Below are 22,241 nucleotides of genomic sequence, written 5' to 3' on the forward strand. Positions count from 1 at the left end.
AACTGCCTTCGCACAATAACAGGTCTAAGAGGTTCAAGAAGCACATTGAGATCTTTGCTAGTATTATCTTCTAGAATTGGATGGCTTAGAAGAGAGGATTCTGATTTACTACACCACAAAATTGGTGGAGGTGCTCGTGCAGCTGGAATTGCAAAGACAAAAGATTTAATTAAGTTCAACAACTTTTGACACCACTGTGAAGGTAACAAAACAAGATCAGTAAGTCTTGATGAAGACTCCAGATAGCATGATGGATTGTTCCTTTTCTCATAAACAGGATGCTCATTAGTTAGGACTCTCCTTAAATCCATTCCATTCACAGGTTTCCTCTTGCAACGCAGTGTGTTCAATCATGCTCTTCTTGCCTGCCTTAATCTCTCTTCATGAAGAGCATGCTGGATCTCCTCAAAGATGTTTCTTCTGTGCCTTGGTTCCTGCCTATGAACAAGATGGCCTAATTCTTCATCTCTTAAATTACCAATCTCCTGAATTAGTGAGGAGAGAGTTGCAATCGTTGTCGCATGATCATATTCTCATGAGTTCATCGCAAATTCTAGTTGAGAGAAAAATCCCACTAAATCAAATGATAAGTATAGGATACATTTGAGTATGGAGCAATTACCTGAACATACTTGTTACTCAAGTCCTAGCAAATTAAATGAGCCTATAAACGACCTGCCTTCAAACAGATCTGAATGTTTACACACCTTATGTAGCTGCATCAAAATATTAATGCGATCAAGAGAGTTTCCATTAGCTAACGTTGCCTGTGTTTCCGAACTCGCAATAAAATTTTCATACAGGTTGCGCTGTCTTTTTGACAGCTTGCAGCATATTACATGTTCATATTTATTTGGAAGCTGTTTCTCCACATCTTGTTTCAGGCGACGTAATATGAAAGGCCACAATACATTGTGTAAACGATGAACAACTTCTTTATTCACTAGTTCTTGCCTCTCCCCTATGCCGGATATTGGGTTACAAAACGGGTCTTTAAAATCCTGCTGTGACTGCTAAAGATTAGGCATCAAAAAATGCATCAAGAACCAAAGTTCCATAAGATCACTCTGAAGTGGCGTTCCTGTTAAAAGTATTCGCTGCTTTGAGTTGAAGTTCAAAAGTGTCTGTCACCTTTGAGACTTCCAATTTTTAATCTGGTGAGCCCCATCTAAAATAAGATATTTTCATTTCTTCTGTTTAAAAACCTGGGCATCTTGTATCACGAGTTTATATGTTGTGATGTACCACTGTATGGTTTCAGAGCTCGAACTCTCATAGGCAGCCTTCTCAAGTGCAGTTGTTGCTGCAACAGCTGCTTCAGGCCACAAGATATTATTGTCCCCCTTACTGTCTTTGGTTATTTTCTCTTGGGGGCCCTCCGAGCTTCCTGCAGTCTTATGAACTTTCTCTTGGGATTCCCTATACGCATCAAAAACCTTCACTTTGGCATCTTCTTCTGACTCTAGTATCAAATTTACAACAGTTTGGACAGAGGTCATCGCATCATGAAAGGATTCCATTTGGTCAGACTCTATTTCATTCCACTGAGAATAAGCCATTACATCTGCTGATGGTGATTCATCATTGTTTCTTTCATTCTGTTGTTGATGTACATTGGAGCCAAAAGCTTCAAGAATAAGGACTGCAACCTTTATGTTGAGCATCTTCATCTTTATCAATGCTATTTACCTCTTTGTCCAACTTTGTTGGGAATAGGGCCTCAGTTAACTTAGCATTCTGTTTCTTTGCTTTTGATTCATCGTCAATACTATCTGGCCTGTTTTCCTTGCTGCTTTTAAAGTCATGATTACACTTACTACCCCAGGTATTTGAAGGGCATATCCCTTTCAGTGGATAATTCGAAAGTTGTTTCAGATATGGAAACTGATGAAGGTCTTGGGTAGGGTTGGTCCAACAATCATTACAATTACTCATGACTGCTTTCTGCTGTGTGCCCCTACCTTCGTACTTAATGTCACTGAAAGGTCAGGGCTGTCCGAGTGCCCTCTTCTAGCTATTGATACTCCCTCCAATAATTCAAAGTATCTTTGTTCTGTTCTGGTGGTCCACAATTCCCTGTTTTCCGCCCATCTAAGAATTGGGGAAGCCAAGGTCTCTAACTGTCTGTGCTAGAGCTAGCCTGTCCGGGAATATTAGGCTGAATAGGAACATGGTAATTGCTGCCTGTATTTATCCCAAGTGTGGCAAGAAGCTGAGACATCACCTGCTGGTGCTGCTGCCACAACTTTTCCCAAAATGATTCGTTCTTCATTGAGCCTTACCTAAAGATCCTGGGTCGGTGACATCAACCCAATTGCTCATAGGCTGGCAGGGTGAGCCAGCTTTGATACAACTATAGTTTACTAGGGTAATTTTTTTGTCCTATGGCTTCTTATTCCATGTAGGGTTCTCAATAGAAGAAAACAACAGGAATTCAAGTGTTCATACAATAGGTAGACATTTCTTCATGTAGTACACAAATTATTCAGTAGCAACAGTATATGGGTAGAAATAATCTAATCAACAAAAATGTGCTATTCCTCAAAACATGACTGATTGTCCAATAAACCAGTAATGTACCCAAGCAATACTTCAACTAATTCAACATTGTCTGCAAATATAATTAGATCAGATCTGCTAATATAACTGAATTCTTCTAACAGCCTACAGAACCTGGACTATTCTGTCTTAAATTCTTAATTCACTGTGATGGAGAATCTGTAGTAGGTTCGGCTGCCTGTAGTTGAGAAAATTTAGCTTTCATCCTCAGAAAGTCCTTTGAGACAGCTTGCACTAGATTCGTATTTCACTGTTTGTAGTTGGGGGATCCCTCTGTCAGTTCGTAGCCCTGGACTCTTCCTTATGTTCACTGGTCTGAGAGTCTAATCACAGCAGGCTCGGTTGCCTTCCTGAGGTACCACAGTTTGGTCCTGCAACTTGGACCTGCAACTTGGACTTGCAGCTTCGGACTTGCAACTTGAACCTGTAGCTTCAGACTTGTGCCTCAGAAAAGCCACGAATTTCACCTCAGGAAAACCACGAATTTTCCTCAGAGATGCCATGAATTTCTGTCCCAGAAAGGCCACGAGTTCTGCTGTTTTCTCAGATTGGTGAACCCCACAATTTCCAGTCCAGAACAGAAGATAAATAAGAATTTTATTAACTAGGGTAGAATCTTTCACCACCGAAATTAGTAGAGAAAAGGGGTTTTAAAACCCTCAGACCCTCAGGCTCAAGAAAACAGAGACAATTCAATTCCAATTTGATGATCCAAAATGATTCTAATTCTCCTCTATTTATAGTTTCTCTTATGGGGTTCCTCAAATGTGAGACGTTGCAAGTGTCACCCCTCAATTTGGGCTTTTTTGCCCCAGCCGACCCAAGATTTACCCAATGTTGCCCCAAACATTGGATAATTGAGTTTCCCCCCTTTATCAAGAGTCAAGACTATAGCCTACAGGGTTAGATAGGCTATTTCGTCCTCCCTTGGGCAATTAATCCACTGGGGACATTACACCCTAGTTTTTGTAAACTCTGTATTTTTTTTTCCTTTGTGAGTGACTTAATATAAATATCTTTCTTACTCCAGGAAAAAAGGAGCTTATATCTTAGCGGTCATATCTGCTAACTGGTTGGAAACTAACATTGCTATAGAAAATGAAGCAATGCTATCATGATTAATAAATGTAGCTTTGATGGTCTGCATTGTCGATTGGTATTCTAGCCAAGCTGTGGGTAAAAGATGGAAAGTACGGAATACTGCAACTACCATGGCTGATGGTTGAAGTTTACTGCTAATGGCATTTGATGGATAAATGAGCCCTTGAGAAGCATTTTGGCTGTTAAGATCTAAGCTTGCCAAAATTTATTTTGATCCAGGCTTTTTGGCATTGCAATTCCAGCTTGGCATGATAGATTATTTGATTTACATATTGGATTTTTTTTTTGAATAGAATAGCTATAATAGATATAGTGAATTTCATCCCTAGTGTATCATGGCTTTTTTACGTTGCCATACCAGTTTGGCATGATAGATTATTTACATCTTGGAACAGAATTTCCCTGAATAGCATGGTGATAATATTGATAGTGAATTTCATCCCTAGCGTATGTATCTAGGCAATAATGACAATTGTTCTACACCTTAGAACATGTTTTGAGTCCATATTGGTATCAGCTTCTTCTTTGTTTTATTTTCAAGTTTGACTTTTTTGTAGATGAGTCAAATAAGTGGATGAACTGGAATTTTGAGTCTTATTGATTTGATGATTAGTTTCGTTTATTATTGCTTGAATGACACACCAACCACTGCTGGATTTGTTTGAGATATCTAATGTGTGTATATGCTTGGCATGTTATGCAGATCAGTTAATTTTCACTTTACATTTAATTGGCTTGCTTTCAAGGAGGACTGACAAATTGACCTCTACTTCTTCCCTTTACAAAGAACAATAAAACCTTTGTCTTGGGGTATTTTGATAGTTAATTGTCTGATAGATTCTGCTGATTATGTTGTATGTTCTTTACTGCATTAATATTGGCGCTGGGGAATTTATTCTGTACAGTTAGTCTTTCTTCATTTGTTAATTCTGGCTACCTTTGTAATATGTTCTGTCTACCTGGCAGATTATGACCTGCTTTCAACTTGCAGTCTCTTCAAGATGTATCATCCAAAAAGCATTTCCACGTCTCATAGTCATGACCAAGACATCAGTAGTGGTGCTCCTGTGGGAGCAAACGATGCTTTAAATAGCTTGTCTACTTCGGCAATGGCTTCAAAACAAAGGTTGCGATGGACTCCTGATCTCCATGAGCGCTTCGTGAATGCTGTCACCCAACTTGGTGGAGCAGATAGTGGGTATTTCTGTCGCTGGCTAAATGTCATTAAAATGATAATTAATATTGTTAAAAAACCATCTGAAATTGTGCTTTAGCTAATAGATCTTCTTAATTGATATTTTTGCTGGTTAGGAACATATCTTTGTTTCTTGTTAACTATTATTTTCTAGACATTCAGTGATGAAGCTTTAGAATGTGTGTATGCTTCTATGAATTGTTCTTTTCCTCCCACATCTAGACTGTAGCCCTTAAAATGTACATTAAACATCTGAAGTAAAGCTAGCATATGGAAAGATGCACTTAATTCTGAATCTCGTCTTTGGGGATTCGATCAGTTCATCTATCATATTCTAAAAAAGAAACTCTTTTAAGTGATCTGTATCCTGTAGGTTGACCATTGTTACTAGCAATTCAAATGAGAAGGTAAATTATGGGGAGTTGTTAAGAAAAGTAGATATTTGCAGTGCTGCCGTCAGACATGCAATGTTCGAGAAAACAGGGCATTCCACACATGATGAACACTTCAAATAACCACTCACATGACCAGGTCAAAGATCATAAAATTGATGTTTTTAGTATTTTACGTGGTTAAAACCCTCTAAAGAGGGAAACAGTTCACGACTCCAGCTAATGTGGTCACTTGGGGCAATTTATAAATGCAAAAGAAAGTTTGTATATTAGAGAGTTTCTTACAGTTCATCCGCAAATGACTCTCCATGCTCTTTAATTAGAAGTCATGGAACAATCGGGTGTTAAACCGCAGATCAATAGCTATTAGTATCAAGGAGAATATGAGCTGTTGGATTAATCTATGTTTATAACACATCTTGACCATCAGCTTACATAACTACAAATGCATGCTAAAGAAACACACTTTACCGAAAGACGCACCAGGGAAGGTTGATATTAACTAATTCCTAAGCATCTAAATATCTAACACCCCACCTTAAGAACAACTGGGGATAGGATTGTAAGATTTTCAAAAGTGGCACAATAGGAGAAGGAAGGAGGAATTAGACTCTAGAGCCTATTGCCCATTAATGATAACTTCCTAAACTCATAACAGAGATTGAAGTATTGAAAACTTCACTTTTGCAAGAGACTTTGTTAAAATGTCTAAAACCTGATCATCTGTTGGGAAAAAGAGCACTTCAAGACAGAGTCATGAATGAGATTTCTGATGCAGTGCATTTGTAGCTCAATGTTTTTGTTGCGCTGATGTTGAATTGGATATTTGGTGAGCTTGATGGCACTCTGATTGTCACACCCAAAGACAATCAAATGCTGCTTATGGAATTCAAACTTTGAAAGGATTTGTTGAAACCACGTGGCAACAAAATCTAGCAACATAGTGCAAAGCCTCACTAGGTGACCTATACAATGTGCAACGCTCAGGAATGTCACCACAGTCTCCTCGGTAAGTACTCTCCTCTCTTTAGTGAAAGATACAATCCAACACAAGGGAGGCTTCCCTAGTAGAGCTTAGGGATCAAGTAAATCAAGGATCTTAAGTTAAGAGGTCCTTCTAAGTGTTGATTTGGGATAGCATCGGATGTGCTCTAGGCCTCAAATTTTGCAGCGAGGCTTGGGCACATGTATTCCAAAGAACCCATAAAGCGTTTTGGGAAATTCCACCCAAAAACGATTTTATTAAAATAATTAATAATATTTAATGGTCCCTAAGTCTAAAATTAGGAAATTAAAAATATTAATGGGTATTAATCTAATTGTGGGTGTAACTTCTAGAATAAGACGAGGATCAAGCTAAAATGATCTTAGCCATTGATTAGCTTTAATTTGGGCCGTTGAATGTCAATGAAAATATTATTTAAGGGAGCTTGAGGGTCATTTGGAAAACACACCGAGAGATCAAGAGATTGAATTTATGAAGTGAGAAGTTCTTAGGAGGAAATTCTGATTGAGTAGATTTTTTGCAGTTGAGGGGCAGGGATAGTTGGGTTGGAGTATCTTCTCCAGAGCCTAGGATACGCAACAGAGAGAGGTAGAGAGACACCAGAGGGGTTGACGCTGAGCCAGAAGGGCCCACGCAGAGCTTGACGCTGAGCCAGAAGGGCTCACGCAGAGGCAGCGCAGTCACCCATGCAGAAGTCCGAGTTTTGCAGAGGAGCTAACATTTCTGGTCCGGGAGGGCTGGAAACTGCGCCAGAAGGCAAGACACATTCCAGTTGAGCTGACGCAGAGCCTCATAGAGCTCCACGCAGGCCCACGCAGTTACTGTGCAGGGGCAGCGTAGTTGTAGCCAGGGACAGTTGATTCAGCTGCCGGAACAGCCGGGATTTGCCGGGTAGAGTGAGGTAATCCCAATTTCTTCTCTGGCAGTTGTATTTCTCTGTGATTGGATTGCCGGGACGACATCTAGAGTTGTATTCAGAAACTACTGCTTAATAATATAAAACCCTTAGAGCTATTGCACCAATTTTCTCGCATTGGGTTTTTTCGGGGACATTTGTCCATAAAAAACGATGTCATTGTGTTGTATTTTCTTTCTAGCTCAGTCTTTTGTTTCTACATAATATTTAATTAAGTGAAGGCTGCAGTGTATGTATTTCGATATTTTCCGTAGGAAGCTGCAAGTAATTTGTTTGAAGCAATTTAACAAATAGGAGAAATATCATCAGTTGTTGCAGTAGGGATTCCGGTTGAGGAATTTTCACATGGTATCAGAGCTGTAGGTGAAGCAAGAAGAACATAGCCAGTAGATCTAGCGTTGAGCAGAAGAGGGAGTTTGAAAAAGCTGCAGGAGGCAACGATTTGAAACCCCAGAGGGTTTGTGCAGTTCTTAGCCAGAGGGTTGAAAGTTCGAGGCAATCTCTCTTCAAGTGAGTCGACGGAGAGGACTTTTAGTTCGAATTTTTGTCGGGGCAGAGGGAGCAACGCTGAAGCCTCAACGTGAGGAGAGCTGTTGGGACACAGATTTTTCTGCAGGTAGTTTGCTGGGCAGAAGATCATCAGAAGAAAGAGAAGAAGCATGACGGAGGGAATTTCTTCCTTAGAGAATTCCTAGCCAAGGAATTCGAATTCTATAGCGCTGAGCAGCAACAAGGGGCAACAATTTTACTAGCTCCAAAAGGGAGTGCGTAAGCTAGCCTAACAACAACATAGAAGAGAGAGGAGATTTTCGACATCTGCGGCAGAAATGGCAACCAGTGGCTTGAGGGATCAGGACAGGTTGGACGAAGCATCCAACTACGTCATCTGGAAGGCTAGAATGTCATTCCTTCTAGATGAGCATGCCCTCAAGACATACGTCGACAACATGGTGGCTGTCCTTGGAGATCTAGATCCGCTGCAGAAATACCGAGTTGAGATGGTGAAGGCCAAGAGGATGATCCTGGATGGAGTCAAGGATCACGTGGTGTGTCGCATTGCTAGCAGAGGGATTTCTAAGGAGATGTGGGATGCCTTGGCTACGTTATATTAGGGATCTTCCAAGCAGTGAAAGATGTACTTGGAGCAGAAGCTGAGATTTACTTAGATGCAGAAGGGGGAGTGTGTGGATCCATTCCTCACAAAGCTGAAGGAAACCGTGATGAGTTGTTTGCTGCGGGGCATACACCTCAGGATTCAGAGTTGGTTAGACTGGCCCTCAATTTTGTCTCAGATGAGTGGCAAGTCTTTGTCCAGAGTATCCTGGGCAAAGTAGCATTGCGGAATTGGGATGAGATGTGGGTAGCTCTAAAACAAGAGGAGTTGAGGAGAGACTTAGTCAAGGTCAAACTTGATGGAAGTAGCAGAAACAGTGGGTCAAAGCCCAAAGAGGAGAAGAATGCAACCCTTGCATCGAAGGGAGAATAGGAGCAGTGGAAGTGTAAGAAGGACGTCTTGAAGATCAAGTGTTTCAGGTGTGGTGAAATGGGTCACTATGTTACTCAGTGTCCTCTCAGGAAGAAGGACAATAATGAGAAACACGATCCGAAGGCTGTGCCTGTGAAGATCAAAGAAGAGGAGTTCGCCATGACAGTCGAGATACCTCCAGGAGGGAGGTGGGTTGATTTGGAGCTGTAGTTCGAAAGAGCTACATATGGGCAGGATCCTTGAGGAGTTCACCTCTCGGATCAATACCTTGCTACAGGAGCCCAAATTAGTAGTAGCAGAATGGACTAGTGTCGGTTGGTGCCAAGGAGTGTCGGGGAGACAGTTGCAGTGGCTAGGAGCACCAAAGACTGAACAATGCAAAGTAGAGTTGGCAGTAGTACAAATGGCATAAAGCAGAAGTCAGCAGCAGTGCAGTAGATTCAGAGGGTCAGTGCAGAGACTAGTAGCAGTCAGACTCCAACATTCACGTGGTATCATACTGAACATAGTTAGTTTAGTAATTTTGGATGTTTTTCCGTTGCTGATAGAGTAGCAGCGATACCTTGCAGTGCAGTGGTAGTTGGTAGTTGGCAGTGACAGTGCTAGCAGTAACACAGATGCAGCACTTGAGAGGGAGCTGTAGTACGGATGTAGTGTTGACAGTAGCAGTGTCAGCGACAGTACAGTTGCAGCAGCAATGCAGTAGTTGGTGGACAACATATCAGACATCAACAACACAGAGGACGATGCTTTAGAGTCAGAGCAGTATGCAACAGAGTATATTGCTAGAGCACATTCCTCGCTAAGAGGGAGTGTTGATTTGGGGTAGCATCGAATGTGCTCTAGGCCTCAAATTTTGCAGGGAGGCTTGGGCACATGTATTCTAGAGAACCCAGAAAGCATTTTGGGAAATTCCACCCAGAAAAGATTTTATTAAAATAATTAATATTTTTTAATGGGACACTAAGTCTAAACTTAGGAAATTAAAAATATGAATGGGTATTAATCTAATTGTGGGTGTAACTTCTAGTAGAAGACGAGGATCAAGCTAAAATGATCTTAGCCATTGATTAGCTTTTAATCTGGGTCGTTGAATGTCAATGAGAAATCCTTCTGAGTATCATCAACTCATAGGGGCCCTGATGTTCTTGATGAACTCTCGTCCGGACATATGTTTTGTAGTGAACACATTTAGTCATTTTATGGTCGAGCCTCATCATATACATTGGATTGCTGCCAAGAATCTCTTGAGATATCTCTGGGGCACAATCACTTATGGACTGAGATACACTGCTGGGAATGTGAGGCTCCATGGTTACTCTGATGGAGACTGGGCTGGCAGTGTGGTGGATCACAAAAGCACATCATGATGGCTCTAGGTTTTGCTTCAATATCATGGATGAGCAGGTTGCAGAAGTCCATTGCTTTAAGCATCGCTGAGGCTAAATACATTGCTGCTGGTTTGGTCTCCTGTGAGGCTGTCTGGTTGAGGAAGCTCTTTAGTGAGTTATTTGGACATGTGTTGGATACCACCGTGATCTTCTGTGACAACCAGAGTGGGATTCGTCTTTTTGAGAATCCCGTGTTTCATGATTGCTCCAAGCATATCGATATCAGGTACCACTTTATCTGGGATATGGTACAACGGGGAGTAATAAGGCTCCATCATATTGGGATTGATGAGCAGGTCGCTGATATTCTTACGAAGCCCCTTAGGAAGGTCAAAATCTTAACCTTCCGTGAACGACTTGGAGTCGTGGAGAGACCCTCTTATGAGGGTCCTGTATGAGATGGATAGTGAGCTCTGGGAGCTCCGAGGGGTTTGGGGTACTTCTTGGAGTGATGAGCGACCATAGGGTGACTCACCCTCCCCTAGTGGTGCGCTATGTATAGGGTGAATGGTTTACCTTCTCCTGTCGGCACATACTACCAATGCCGTGTGGGACTCATGGGAAGTACCTCTCTGTAATGATCCTAAATATGAATACAAGTGATAGCAAGCAACTAATACATGCAACAAATTATGAAAACAAAATATTCAGAAAACACCCATATAGAAGCTGCAAATGGAGAACTTTTGAGCCATTTTATTATATTTCTGCAAGCCAAATACAATAGATGATGGAATGGTGCACCTGGGCTTGTCTCAATGGACAAGTAGACCAAGCCCAGGTAGGAAAATGGCTGAGCTGAAGGCTGCCCAACTGCTGCACCAATCTGCACTGCGCTGCCCAGAAACTACTGCTCTACTGAAGTTCGAATGGCTAGAAGGTGCACTAAAATTGCCCAAAAATTTATATGCTTTTAACCTCGGACTCCTTGGCCAAAGCCCATAAAAACCTTGATGGGATTTTAGCTGGTTTGGACTTGTGATTTTAGACCCCCTTGGAGCCTCACCTCAGCTATAGCTGCCAAATTCGATCTGCTAGAAACTGCCTGTAAATCCACTTGAAAACTCTTCCAAAATGCTGAGTTCACCCTTGCTATCCAATCCCTGACTCCCTAGATGATCTCTTGGCTCAAATCAGCTGCTACCAAGCACCACAAAAATTTGTTGAGTGGCCTCTGCGCTGTCCCTTAGCCCAACAGTACGAATTGCTGGAATGATGGCTGTAAAACCCAGCAAGAACGTTGGTCTAATGCTGCTACCTCAGCTCCCCAACTCCCGGACAAGCAATCAGATCTTTGCTTGCCTCAATCTCCCTTTGTGTGTTTCCTGGTTGCCCAGAAATATGCACTCCTTGCTTTGTGCTGGTTGTTGGTGTATGTCACTGCCCTGGAACTCCTGAAAACTCTTGTGGAACAACCTCCCTAGGGCGGGCACGGATGGTCCCCCGAAGTAGAGGTTGAATCTCCCGCTTGAGAGACTCGTGGCTAAACAGCTGGTAGACTCGCTAAACAACAGAGTGAATGGATGAGTGTTTGTTTGCAAATGTCAAAGATGAAAGACAAAATGAGAGCTGATTTCTCCTTATAGCTCCTTGGGCCTCCTTAGCCTCATGTGGGCCCCTCCATCCACCTATTCGATTTTCTCTCCAAGCCTACTGAATTGCTAATTCAAATTCCCATGTGGGTGGCCTCCACATTCCACTAGCTTCTAAATAAAGTCAATTTGGCCCCTAAGTCGAAAGTGTGGGGTCCTCTTCCTTAGTAAAAAATGTGCAAAATTGGGTGGCAACACGCTGTTACTAATGTTTTTGAGAAGGGACATGACACTCTCATTTGGCCAATGAGTAGGAAAATGAGGATAGGGACCATAGTACTACCGATGGACGCATCGTGTACTACCGTACTCCCTATGCTAGGATGTTGATATTGATCTGGGATCAATGGAAATTGACTACGGGTCAATTAAGAGTGGTATGACACACTCTATGTTGGAGACTGACTTCGGGTCAGTGGAGAATGGTATGATACATTCTCGATCATTTCTTCTTTCTTCATGGTTTAGCAGAGGAGCAGAGCAGGGCAAGGTAGTGCAGTGACAGGGATGGTACATATTGTCAGAAAGTTTGGTAGGTGATGTTCTCCTTAGTTGAGAGGGAGTGTTAAATTTGGCAACTAGGGCCAAACATCACTTTGGATAGCTCTTATGAGGCAGCTGATATTTTTCTTAGATCCTCTTTCCGAGAGGTGTAGGATTGATCTAAAGATCATCCCATTCTGACATGTACAAATGAAGTTATGAATTTATTTTGATTATGGACAAATTGTCAAGGTTGGCTAGCCATCAAATTAGTCTCCTCCAGCCTTCAACATTGCATATAAATACAAGGTGCCTCCTCCTCATTTTCACATCTCATCTCATTCATCTCTCTCTCTCTCATATTGATTGGGTACGGATTTCTGGGCCTCTCTCTCTCCACACGTGCGAAAGGAAGATAGCCTTTTCTAGCTGTTGCGTTGACTAGATTTGACCAAAATTTCAGGAGGTCAAAATTTTAGGAGACCGAAATTTTAGGAGGCCGAAATTTCAGGAGGTTGACTTTGACCAGTGTTAACCCTGTTTGACTTTTGGTTTTGTGAGGGAGACTTTTATTTGGGCAGACTGCTGTTCTGGGCATAAAAACCGAGGCAGTTTGACCCCTATGTTGACCAGCGTTGACTGCCCTGAGGTTTTGGCCTTGGCTTATAGCCTATATGCTGTGTCTCTTGTCTATTTATGTTTATGCATTGGTTACTGTTTGATGAAGAAGAACAATGATAATATAACATGAAGAAGATCCTAATTTAAACAAGTAAAAAGAATTCACAAGCAGTCACTAATAGAAGAGAAATCACCTAATGCTAATGCCCTAGATTTTTCAACATGTCAAGGTCAAAAACAGTGATGATGAAGGGCATTATTATTAGGTGTTTTCTCTTCAATTAGTGACTGCTTGTGAATGCTTTTACTTCTTTAGAATCCACAACCCTAATCTCCAATGTGTCTCTTGTCTATTTATGTTTATGCATTGGTTACTGTTTGATGAAGAAGAACAATGATAATATAACATGAAGAAGATCCTAATCTAAACAAGTAAAAAGAATTCACAAGCAGTCACTAATAGAAGAGAAATCACCTAATGCTAATGCCCTAGATTTTTCAACATGTCAAGGTCAAAAACAGTGATGATGAAGGGCATTATTATTAGGTGTTTTCTCTTCAATTAGTGACTGCTTGTGAATGCTTTTACTTCTTTAGAATCCACAACCCTAATCTCCAAAGTGATTAATGGTTGAGATTAGATATCAACATCACTTGAGATTAGAATCTCTATAAGAAGAATTTGTGCATATCTCTGTGATTTCAGATGGGTAATAGAAGTATGAAGTTCAGATGCATATCTCTCTATTTCAGATGGGCAGTAAGTATCTCCACAGAGAAGACAGTTCGGATGTCTCTCTATTTCTGATGGGCAGTAAGTATCTCCACAGAGAAGACAGTTCGGATGTCTCTCTATTTCTGATGGGCAGTGACATATGAAATGACTGTTTGGGTTGACAAAGTGTTGAAGGGAAATCGGATCCCTCTAAAGCTTGGATCACAGTGGCAGTAATCACAGACATGATCTCTGTTAAAAGGGCTCGTAAAGGAAACAATGTTGTCAAGAAAGTGATGAAGATCTCAGTTTCAAAGGCAATCATGAAGAGTGAGAGGTTTTCCTCCCAAAGAGTGAGAGGTTTTGGCCCTGGCTCATAGCCTACATTTTGTGTCTCTGGTCAATTTATGTTTCTGCATTGGTAGTTGTTTGATGAAGAAGAACACTAATAACCTAAGTCACCTGACACGGGGATTCGGGACACGTAGGATTCGAGATTCGTGGTGTCGGATTCGGACACGCTGACCCCCCAGAATAGGACATGTTATATATTATTTTATTAAATATATATATATATATATATATTTAAAAAATATACATATATATTAAAAATTAGATATTATCATATTTCTTACACAAATTTTAATTAATGATACAAATTTATTGATTTCAAACATAGATCTTCATCTATAGCTATTAGCATGCATAGTACATACGAAATTCAAATAAATGTCAGTGGCACTGGTCACATAAATGATAAATCTATTAAAAATTTAAATCATGATTCATAGTTCATAACTGAAAGACAACTTACAACTACAAGATAGTAAGATAAACACACTGACAACTGTAGTTTTCTCATTAAGTCATTAAAGCAAAATGTGTTACATAGGTAGTGTTGGTGCAATGTCAATGGCAAATAGAAATAGAAAATATAGAACAACTACAGGTATACAAGCCTCAAGGCATCAATCAGCATCAGAATCAGCATCACTGTCCCCATCATCATGGTCCCCACTGCTCTCCTCTACATCCTCCTACTCCGCTATATCCATAGTCGCCTCTGCATCTGCTAGTATGGAGGTTGATCCCTCTAAGTCATCAAATCTAACAGGCTCTAGCACTGGATCATTGAGATCCATGTTGGCCAATGCCAACTCAACAGTGGTGTCCAGACCCATATCATCAGGAACAGTGTTACTTGGGAGCGGGACTGAAAGCGGGGAGTGGGAGCGAAAACGGGAGCGGGAGCGACATATTCAGAAGCTCTTGGTTTGGTGCTCTTGATTAAATACGAGTTCCATACCCTAATACATGACAAAATTCAATGGAAACATTGCAATCCCCCAATCCTAAAATCCTGAAAAACTGATAAGTCTGCTGGATTTTGAATGAAATCTAAAATTCTACTTTCTCCATATGAAATCCAATGAGGCCGGAACCACTCTCAAACATCCTGAGTCATTTCATGGTAATGTTAAAAATTTAAGTAAAAGGATGAAAATGAAGATTAAGGAGAATGTCACTTTTACTTTAAGAATTTAACATTACCATGAATAGCATATCAATACTAGGGCCTAGACTTGATCATGAAGCTGCCAAAATGCTTTACTCCTTGCTCCAACAGCACAAATCACTTGCCAAATGACAATTTTAATGAGCAAACACGCCCTTTTCATTCCCGCGCTGAGCTTAGCGAGTCCTGGAAACCGGACACGTGTCCTAAAATCGCGACACGCCCTCGGACACGACGTGTCCTGTGATTTGGACACGAATCCGGACCGAATCGTGTCGGATTCGCCGGATTCGGGATTCGCAGGGGGTTTAGGACGAATCCGGTGACTTAGCTAATAACTTAAGCAAGGAGAAGATCCTATTCTAATGAAGTAAAAATACTCACAAGCAGTTACTAATGAAAGAGAAATCACCTAACTAATAATGCCCTAGATTTCTCTTTCATTAGTAATTGCTTATAGCCTACATGCTATGTCTCTTGTCTATTTATGTTTACGTAACTTATGAGAAGATAGTATGGTGACAAACCACTGAAGGGAATCAGATCCCTCTAGAGGCTCAGATCACAGTGACAACAAGACTATAGCTCGGATCATAGTGATAATAATATTAGTGAAGAAATGAACATAATCACAGTATAGATGTTGATCTGTAGTACTGTTGTCTCGGCACTATATCAAGTGCAAGTAAGGCATTATTGATGTCATAACAATTTGTTGTTGGTAACACTATTGTATTATCTCTGTGTTAAGGGCTCGTGAAGGAAACAATGTTGTCAAGGCAGTAATGAAGATCTCAGTGTCAAGGCAGTGATGAAGATCTCAGTGTCAAGGTAGTGATGAAGATAATGATAAGAAGAAGAGGACTCGTGTCTTGGTCTTGGAGTGGCTAATAGGTCAAGGGTCTTGGTCTTGGTATTTGTCAATTGGAATCTCTATAAGAAGAATTTGTGTGGGTTTTCCTCTCAAAGAGTGGGAAGTTTTGGCCTTTCCTTATAGCCTACATGCCGTGTCTCTTGTCTATTTATGTTTATGCATTGGTTATTGTTTGATGAAGAAGAACACTAATAATCTAACATGAAGAAGATCCTAATCTAAACAAGTAAAAGGCATTCAAAAACAGTCACTAATGGAAGAGAAATCACCTAATGCTAATGCCCTAGATTTTTCAACATGTCACAGTCAGAAACAATGATGATGAAGGGCATTATTATTAGGTGTTTTCTCTTCAATTAGTGACTGCTTGTGAATGCTTTTATTTCTTTAGAATCCACAACCCTAATCTCCAAAGTGATTAATGGTTGAGATTAGATATCAACATCACTTGAGATTAGAATCTCTATACGAAGAATTTGTGCATATCTCTGTGATTTCGGATGGGTAATAGAAGAATGAAGTTCAGATGCATATCTCTCTATTTTGGATGGGTAATAAGGATTTCCACAGAGAAGAGAGTTCGGATGTCTCTCTATTTTGGATGGGTAGTAACATATGAAATGACAGTTTGGGTTGACAAAGTGTTGAAGGGCAATCGAATCCCTCTAAAGCTCGGATCACAGTGGCAGTAATCACATGCATTATCTCTGTGATAGGGCTTGTAAAGGAAACGATGTTGTCAAGGCAGTGATGAAGATCTCGGTATCAAAGGCAATGATGAAGATCTCGATGGAAGAGGAGTCAAGAAGTGGATTGACAAGAGAACGTGTGTCTTGGTCTTGGAGTGGCTAATAGGTTAAGGGTCTTGGTCTTGGTATTCATCAATTGAAATCTCTATAAGAAGAATTGGTGCGGGTTTTCCTCTCAAAGAGTGAGAGGTTTTGGCCCTTGCTTATGGTCTCCATTCTGTGTCTCTTGTCTACTTATGTTTATGCATTGGTAGGTGTTTGATGAAGAAGAGCACTAATAACTTAAGCAAGGAGAAGATCCTAATCTAATGAAGTAAAAATATTCACACGCAGTTACTAATGAAAGAGAAATCACCTAACTAATAATGCTCTAGATTTCTCTTTCATTAGTAACTCCTTATAGCCTATATGTCGTGTCTCTTGTCTATTTATGTTTATGTAACTTATGAGAAGACAGTATGGTGACAAAGCATTTAAGGGAATCCGATCCCTCTAGAGGTTCGGATCATAGTGACAACAAGACTATAGCTCAGATCACATTTAACAATAATCTCAGTGAAGAAATGGACATAATCACAGTATAGATGATGATCTGTAGTGCTTCTGTCTTGGTGCTATATCAGGTGCAAGTAAGGCATTATTGATGTCATAGCAGTTTGTTGTTGGCAACACTATTGTATTATCTCTGTGATAAGGGCTCGTGAAGGAAACAATGTTGTCAAGGTAGTAATGAAGATCTCAGTGTCAAGGCAGTGATGAAGATCTCTATGTCAAGGTAGTGATGAAGATAATGATAAGAAGAAGAGGACATGTGTCTTGGTCTTGGAGTGGTTAATAGGTCAAGGGTCTTGGTCTTGGTATTCGTCAATTGGAATCTCTATAGGAAGAATTTGTGCGGGTTTTCCTCTCAAAGAGTGAAAGGTTCTGGCCCTGCTTATAGCCTACATGCTGCGTCTCTTGTCTATTTGTGTTTATGCATTGGTTACTGTTTGATGAAGAAGAACACTAACAATCTAACATGAAGAAGATCCTAATCTAAACAAGTAAAAGGCATTCACAAGCAGTCATTAATGGAAGAGAAATCACCTAATGCTAATGCCCTAGATTTCTCAACATGTCAAGGTCAGAAATAGTGATGGTGAAGGGCATTATTATTAGGTGATTTCTCTTCAATTAGTGACTACTAGTGAATGCTTTTACTTCTTTAGAATCTACAACCCTAATCTCCAAAGTGATTAATGGTTGAGATTAGATATCAACATCATCTGAGATCAACGGTTGAGATTCATCTAATTCATTAATGCAGTCAACCTTTGCATTTATTAGATTAGCACACATTATCTTATAGAAGTCAATTACTTTATTATTAAAGTAATTGCTAAGTTGTAGTGTCAATTTGGCAACTTCCACATGCCTAAACACTTAGGCCCGTGCGGAAGTACATGCCCGAGTTACTCTCGTCAACAAAACCAAGTAGTCCCCATTGAAATTGTATTGTTTCCCAAATTGAACTATCTTGTGGATATAAGAAAGTCTCATTTTTGTTGGTATCCAACGTCTTTCATGGTGTGTTTGGATATACTGGGCAATAAGACCACCAACAAAGGAAATATTAGGATGGATTGAGTCAAATATAAGAGGCTACCGATTAACTAATGGTACAAAGTGGCATCAACTTTGGGTGTAGTGTAGGTGGCAACAAGCTTGATTGCAAATTGAAAGGGAGAAGGGGTTGGTTTACATTCCTCCACGTGAAAGTGGCAAGAAGGTCACATGCATATACTTAGATTGAGAAAGATAAATTCGTTCTTTGGTTTGCAATACTTGGAGGCTAAGGAAATAATGCAAATAGCCTGTGTCTGTTATTTCAAATTTCTTCTTAAGATTGGATTTCACATGCGTTAAAAGTTTATGGTCACTACTAGTGAGGATAAGGCCATCAACATAAAGAACAAGTATTACGAGATGACTTCCTACTTTCTTGGTATAGACGTCGGGGTCAAAATGACATTTAGAAAAGTTGGTGTGAAGAAGCTATCCATTTTAGCATACCAAATATGAGCAGCTTTCTTAAGACCATAAACTCACACATACTAGGGAGTTAGAACTATGACTATACCTAGGTTGGTCCGTGATTTATTTGTTGAGAAATCTAGTACAGTGATTGGATTAGGGTTTACACTGACTTTGAATCAACAAAAATCCTAGAGCACTCAATGGGTGCTTTGACCTACTAACCATTGACCCAAGCATGAAACCTATGCTTTAATAAGTCAATAAAAATTTCCTTTTATAAATAATTTTATTTTCTTTCTTTTGATAGATAGATGACTCATATTCAATTATGAAGACCGACACTAGTTACATTCTTCAACACTCCCTCTTAACTAGGGAGGTATTCATAATTTCATACACATAGAGGTAGATCTCAAAATGATATGAACTATGAAGAGTTCTAGCACACACAGTGCTACAAATTAGTGACCTGACCAGGGTACTCTAATCAAATGGGACTAAGGTGGAGTCAAGCTTTAGCTACTCTAGGTACCATCAGGCTTTTAAGCTCTACCACCAACCCAGGGATCTAGGTGCTTATCCAAGGTCGGAGCTCCATGACCAACGCCACCCTCCCTACTTCGAGATCTAGACATCAACACATAAGCTGACCAGATGTCCTCCCAAGCATCTTGCGATAAGATGCTTCATCTCTCCTTATCAGATATATGTCCACCAATCCAAGCATGCCTCAAACTTTCAACCTTTTTATGGAGAGATCTTGCACAATCATAACCCCAATCAGTAATAAACCTTCAAGGATATATACAAATAAACACAAACCTTCAGGGTCCTCAATCATTCTGATGCTGCTTATATCATTTTCAATTTTATTGGAAGTTTTCCTTTCCATTTCTTTAGCAACACCAAATTCAGTCTCAGTACTTCTCAAGTCTTTTGTTTATAACTTCATGAATCACGGACATTCATCTGTAGTATTTCCATTTATTCAGTTTCAGTCTTACTTCAAGATATCCATTATGATTGTCATAATATGCCCTCCCTCTCAACTAGGGAGATGTACCCTTTTCTTCTAACCATGCTCCCTCTCAACTTAGGGAGAACAATGGTATCAAATACAATTCAATCTTTCGAGGCTTCATTCTTTCTCATGGCACCAAGGCCATCTTGATCAACATCATATTCATCATTATTATCATCTTCAATTACAAACATCTTCAACATCTTGAAGATCATGTAGCTGCGAAACCTTTAATAGCAAGTGCAACTAAAATACAAATATACAGAAGCATGAAGTCAATTACAATGGAAGCATCAAAGTATTCAAACTTTAGACATCAGATACCTAAACTTGGTTAGGTTCATAATTCATATCTCTATTCATACTAGACTTCAACTTCTTGCTAGGGTTTTGTCATAGACTCCATCTTCGAGACACAAAACCTTAGATCAATCATAGAACTATACATACAATATGGTTTATGACAAACTCTACTAGGGTTTGTTGCAAACCCAAAACTAAATTATATCAATATACTTCTAGGGTTTCATTATCATGCCCTAGAATATCAATCTTTACTAGATAAACCCTAAATCAAGACATCAAGACAATTTTAACCAGGCTAGGGTTTTGATCATACAAACAAATATACAGCTAGGGTTTCATTCTGAGGTACTTACTAAGGTTATTGCAAGGGTTTTATTCATAAACCCTAATTTACTGAACCCTAAAAATCTAGGGTTTCATAAGTTAGACATTAACAACAAACCTTAAAGGACTAGGGTTTTATCAAGACATTATCCAAACCCTAAATTTCAAAAGAATTGGATTTCATCAGATGTTCTAGACTTCATCAATAACCCTTACGTAGACTAGGGTTTCAATATTAGCATCAACATACCCTTAGCATTAAAAGGGTAGGGTTTCACAGTGAACCCTAAAGGTTAGGGTTTCACCAAATTGAGCAAAACAACAAGAGATAATAAGTGTAGACTCAATTTGAAGATTAATCACCTAAACAAGAATCCTCGTGATTCAAAAACCTAGACATGAAAGAGTTAGTAATGTAGAACAAACTTTTAAAATGACCATACCTTGTAATATGAAGAAGAATTATTATAAATTATACATACCTTTAGTTACTCCTTTTACAAACCTGGGAGGTTTTCCTTAATGAAAGGTCTCCCTCCTAATATGATAGCATTTCCATAGATTATCATACAAACAAATATACAGATAGGGTTTCATTCCGAGGAAATTACTAAGGTTATTGCAAGGGTTTTATTCATAAACCCTAATTTACCGAACCCTAAAAATCTAGGGTTTCATAACTTAGACATTAACAACAAACCCTAAAGGACTAGGGTTTTTATCAAGACATTATCCAAACCCTAAATTTCAAAAGAATTGGATTTCATCAGATGTTCTAGACTTCATCAATAACCCTTAAGTAGACTAGGGTTTCAATATTAACATCAACATACCCTTAGCATTAAAAGGGTAGGGTTTCAAAGTGAACCCTAAAGGTTAGGGTTTCACCAAATTGAGCAAAACAACAAGAGATAATAAGTGTAGACACAATTTGAAGATTAATCACCTAAACAAGAATCCTCGTGATTCAAAAACCTAGACATGAAAGAGTTAGTAATGTAGAACAAACTTTTAAAATGACCGTACCTTGTAATATGAAGAAGAATTATTATAAATTATACATACCTTGAGTTACTCCTTTTACAAACCTGGGAGGTTTTCCTTAATGAAAGGTCTCCCTCCTAATATGATAGCATTTCCATAGATTATCATACAAACAAATATACAGATAGGGTTTCATTCTGAGGAACTTACTAAGGTTATTGCAAGGGTTTTATTCATAAACCCTAATTTACCGAACCCTAAAAATCTAGGGTTTCATAACTTAGACATTAACAACAAACCCTAAAGGACTAGGGTTTTTATCAAGACATTATCCAAACCCTAAATTTCAAAAGAAATGGATTTCATCAGATGTTCTAGACTTCTTCAATAACCCTTAAGTAGACTAGGGTTTCAATATTAACATCAACATACCCTTAGCATTAAAAGGGTAGGGTTTCACAGTGAACCCTAAAGGTTAGGGTTTCACCAAATTGAGCAAAACAACAAGAGATAATAAGTGTAGACTCAATTTGAAGATTAATCACCTAAACAAGAATCCTCGTGATTCAAAAACCTAGACATGAAAGAGTTAGTAATGTAGAAAAAACTTTTAAAATGACTGTACCTTGTAATATGAAGAAGAATTATTATAAATTATACATACCTTGAGTTACTCCTTTTACAAACCTGGAAGGTTTTCCTTAATGAAAGGTCTCCCTCCTAATATGATAGCATTTTCATAGATTATCTCCTTAATTGTCAATTTGTGCTTTTAAGGATTTTACCAAGTCACCAATCTTAATATGTCCCTGCAACATTTCTTGACAAGTACAACCAAAAATATGCAAGTGTTGATGAAATCTAAAGGGCAATTGTTAAGATGATTTCTCTTTCTATGATAATTGCTTGTGATGTCTTTTTACTTTATCTTACTTATTAGCTTCTTTACTTATTATTATGTTCGAATATCATCAAACAACTACGAAACAAGAAG

The 22,241-nt window shown here is 39.4% G+C and overlaps 1 protein-coding gene across 5 annotated transcripts in view; it reads left to right on the top strand.

Moving 5' to 3' along the window:
* The window catches only part of LOC149262437 (uncharacterized), a 141,461-nt gene that overhangs the window by 43,527 nt on the left and 75,693 nt on the right, over positions 1 to 22,241 (top strand). For 4 of the 5 annotated variants that reach the window (XM_089424575.1, XM_089424596.1, XM_089424582.1 and 1 more), the window contains one exon: positions 4,627 to 4,854. In XM_089424575.1, the coding sequence (XP_089280701.1) occupies positions 4,627 to 4,854 (228 nt within the window). Of the gene's footprint in view, positions 1 to 4,363; positions 4,471 to 4,626; positions 4,855 to 22,241 lie in introns of all 5 variants that reach the window. The other variant, XM_089424605.1, reaches the window with a different exon arrangement.

The sequence above is a fragment of the Pinus tabuliformis genome, chromosome 6 (genome assembly GCF_031772625.1).
Source record: "Pinus tabuliformis cultivar Carrire ecotype Pingquan chromosome 6, CPIR1, whole genome shotgun sequence".
Classification (NCBI taxonomy): Eukaryota; Viridiplantae; Streptophyta; class Pinopsida; order Pinales; family Pinaceae; genus Pinus; species Pinus tabuliformis.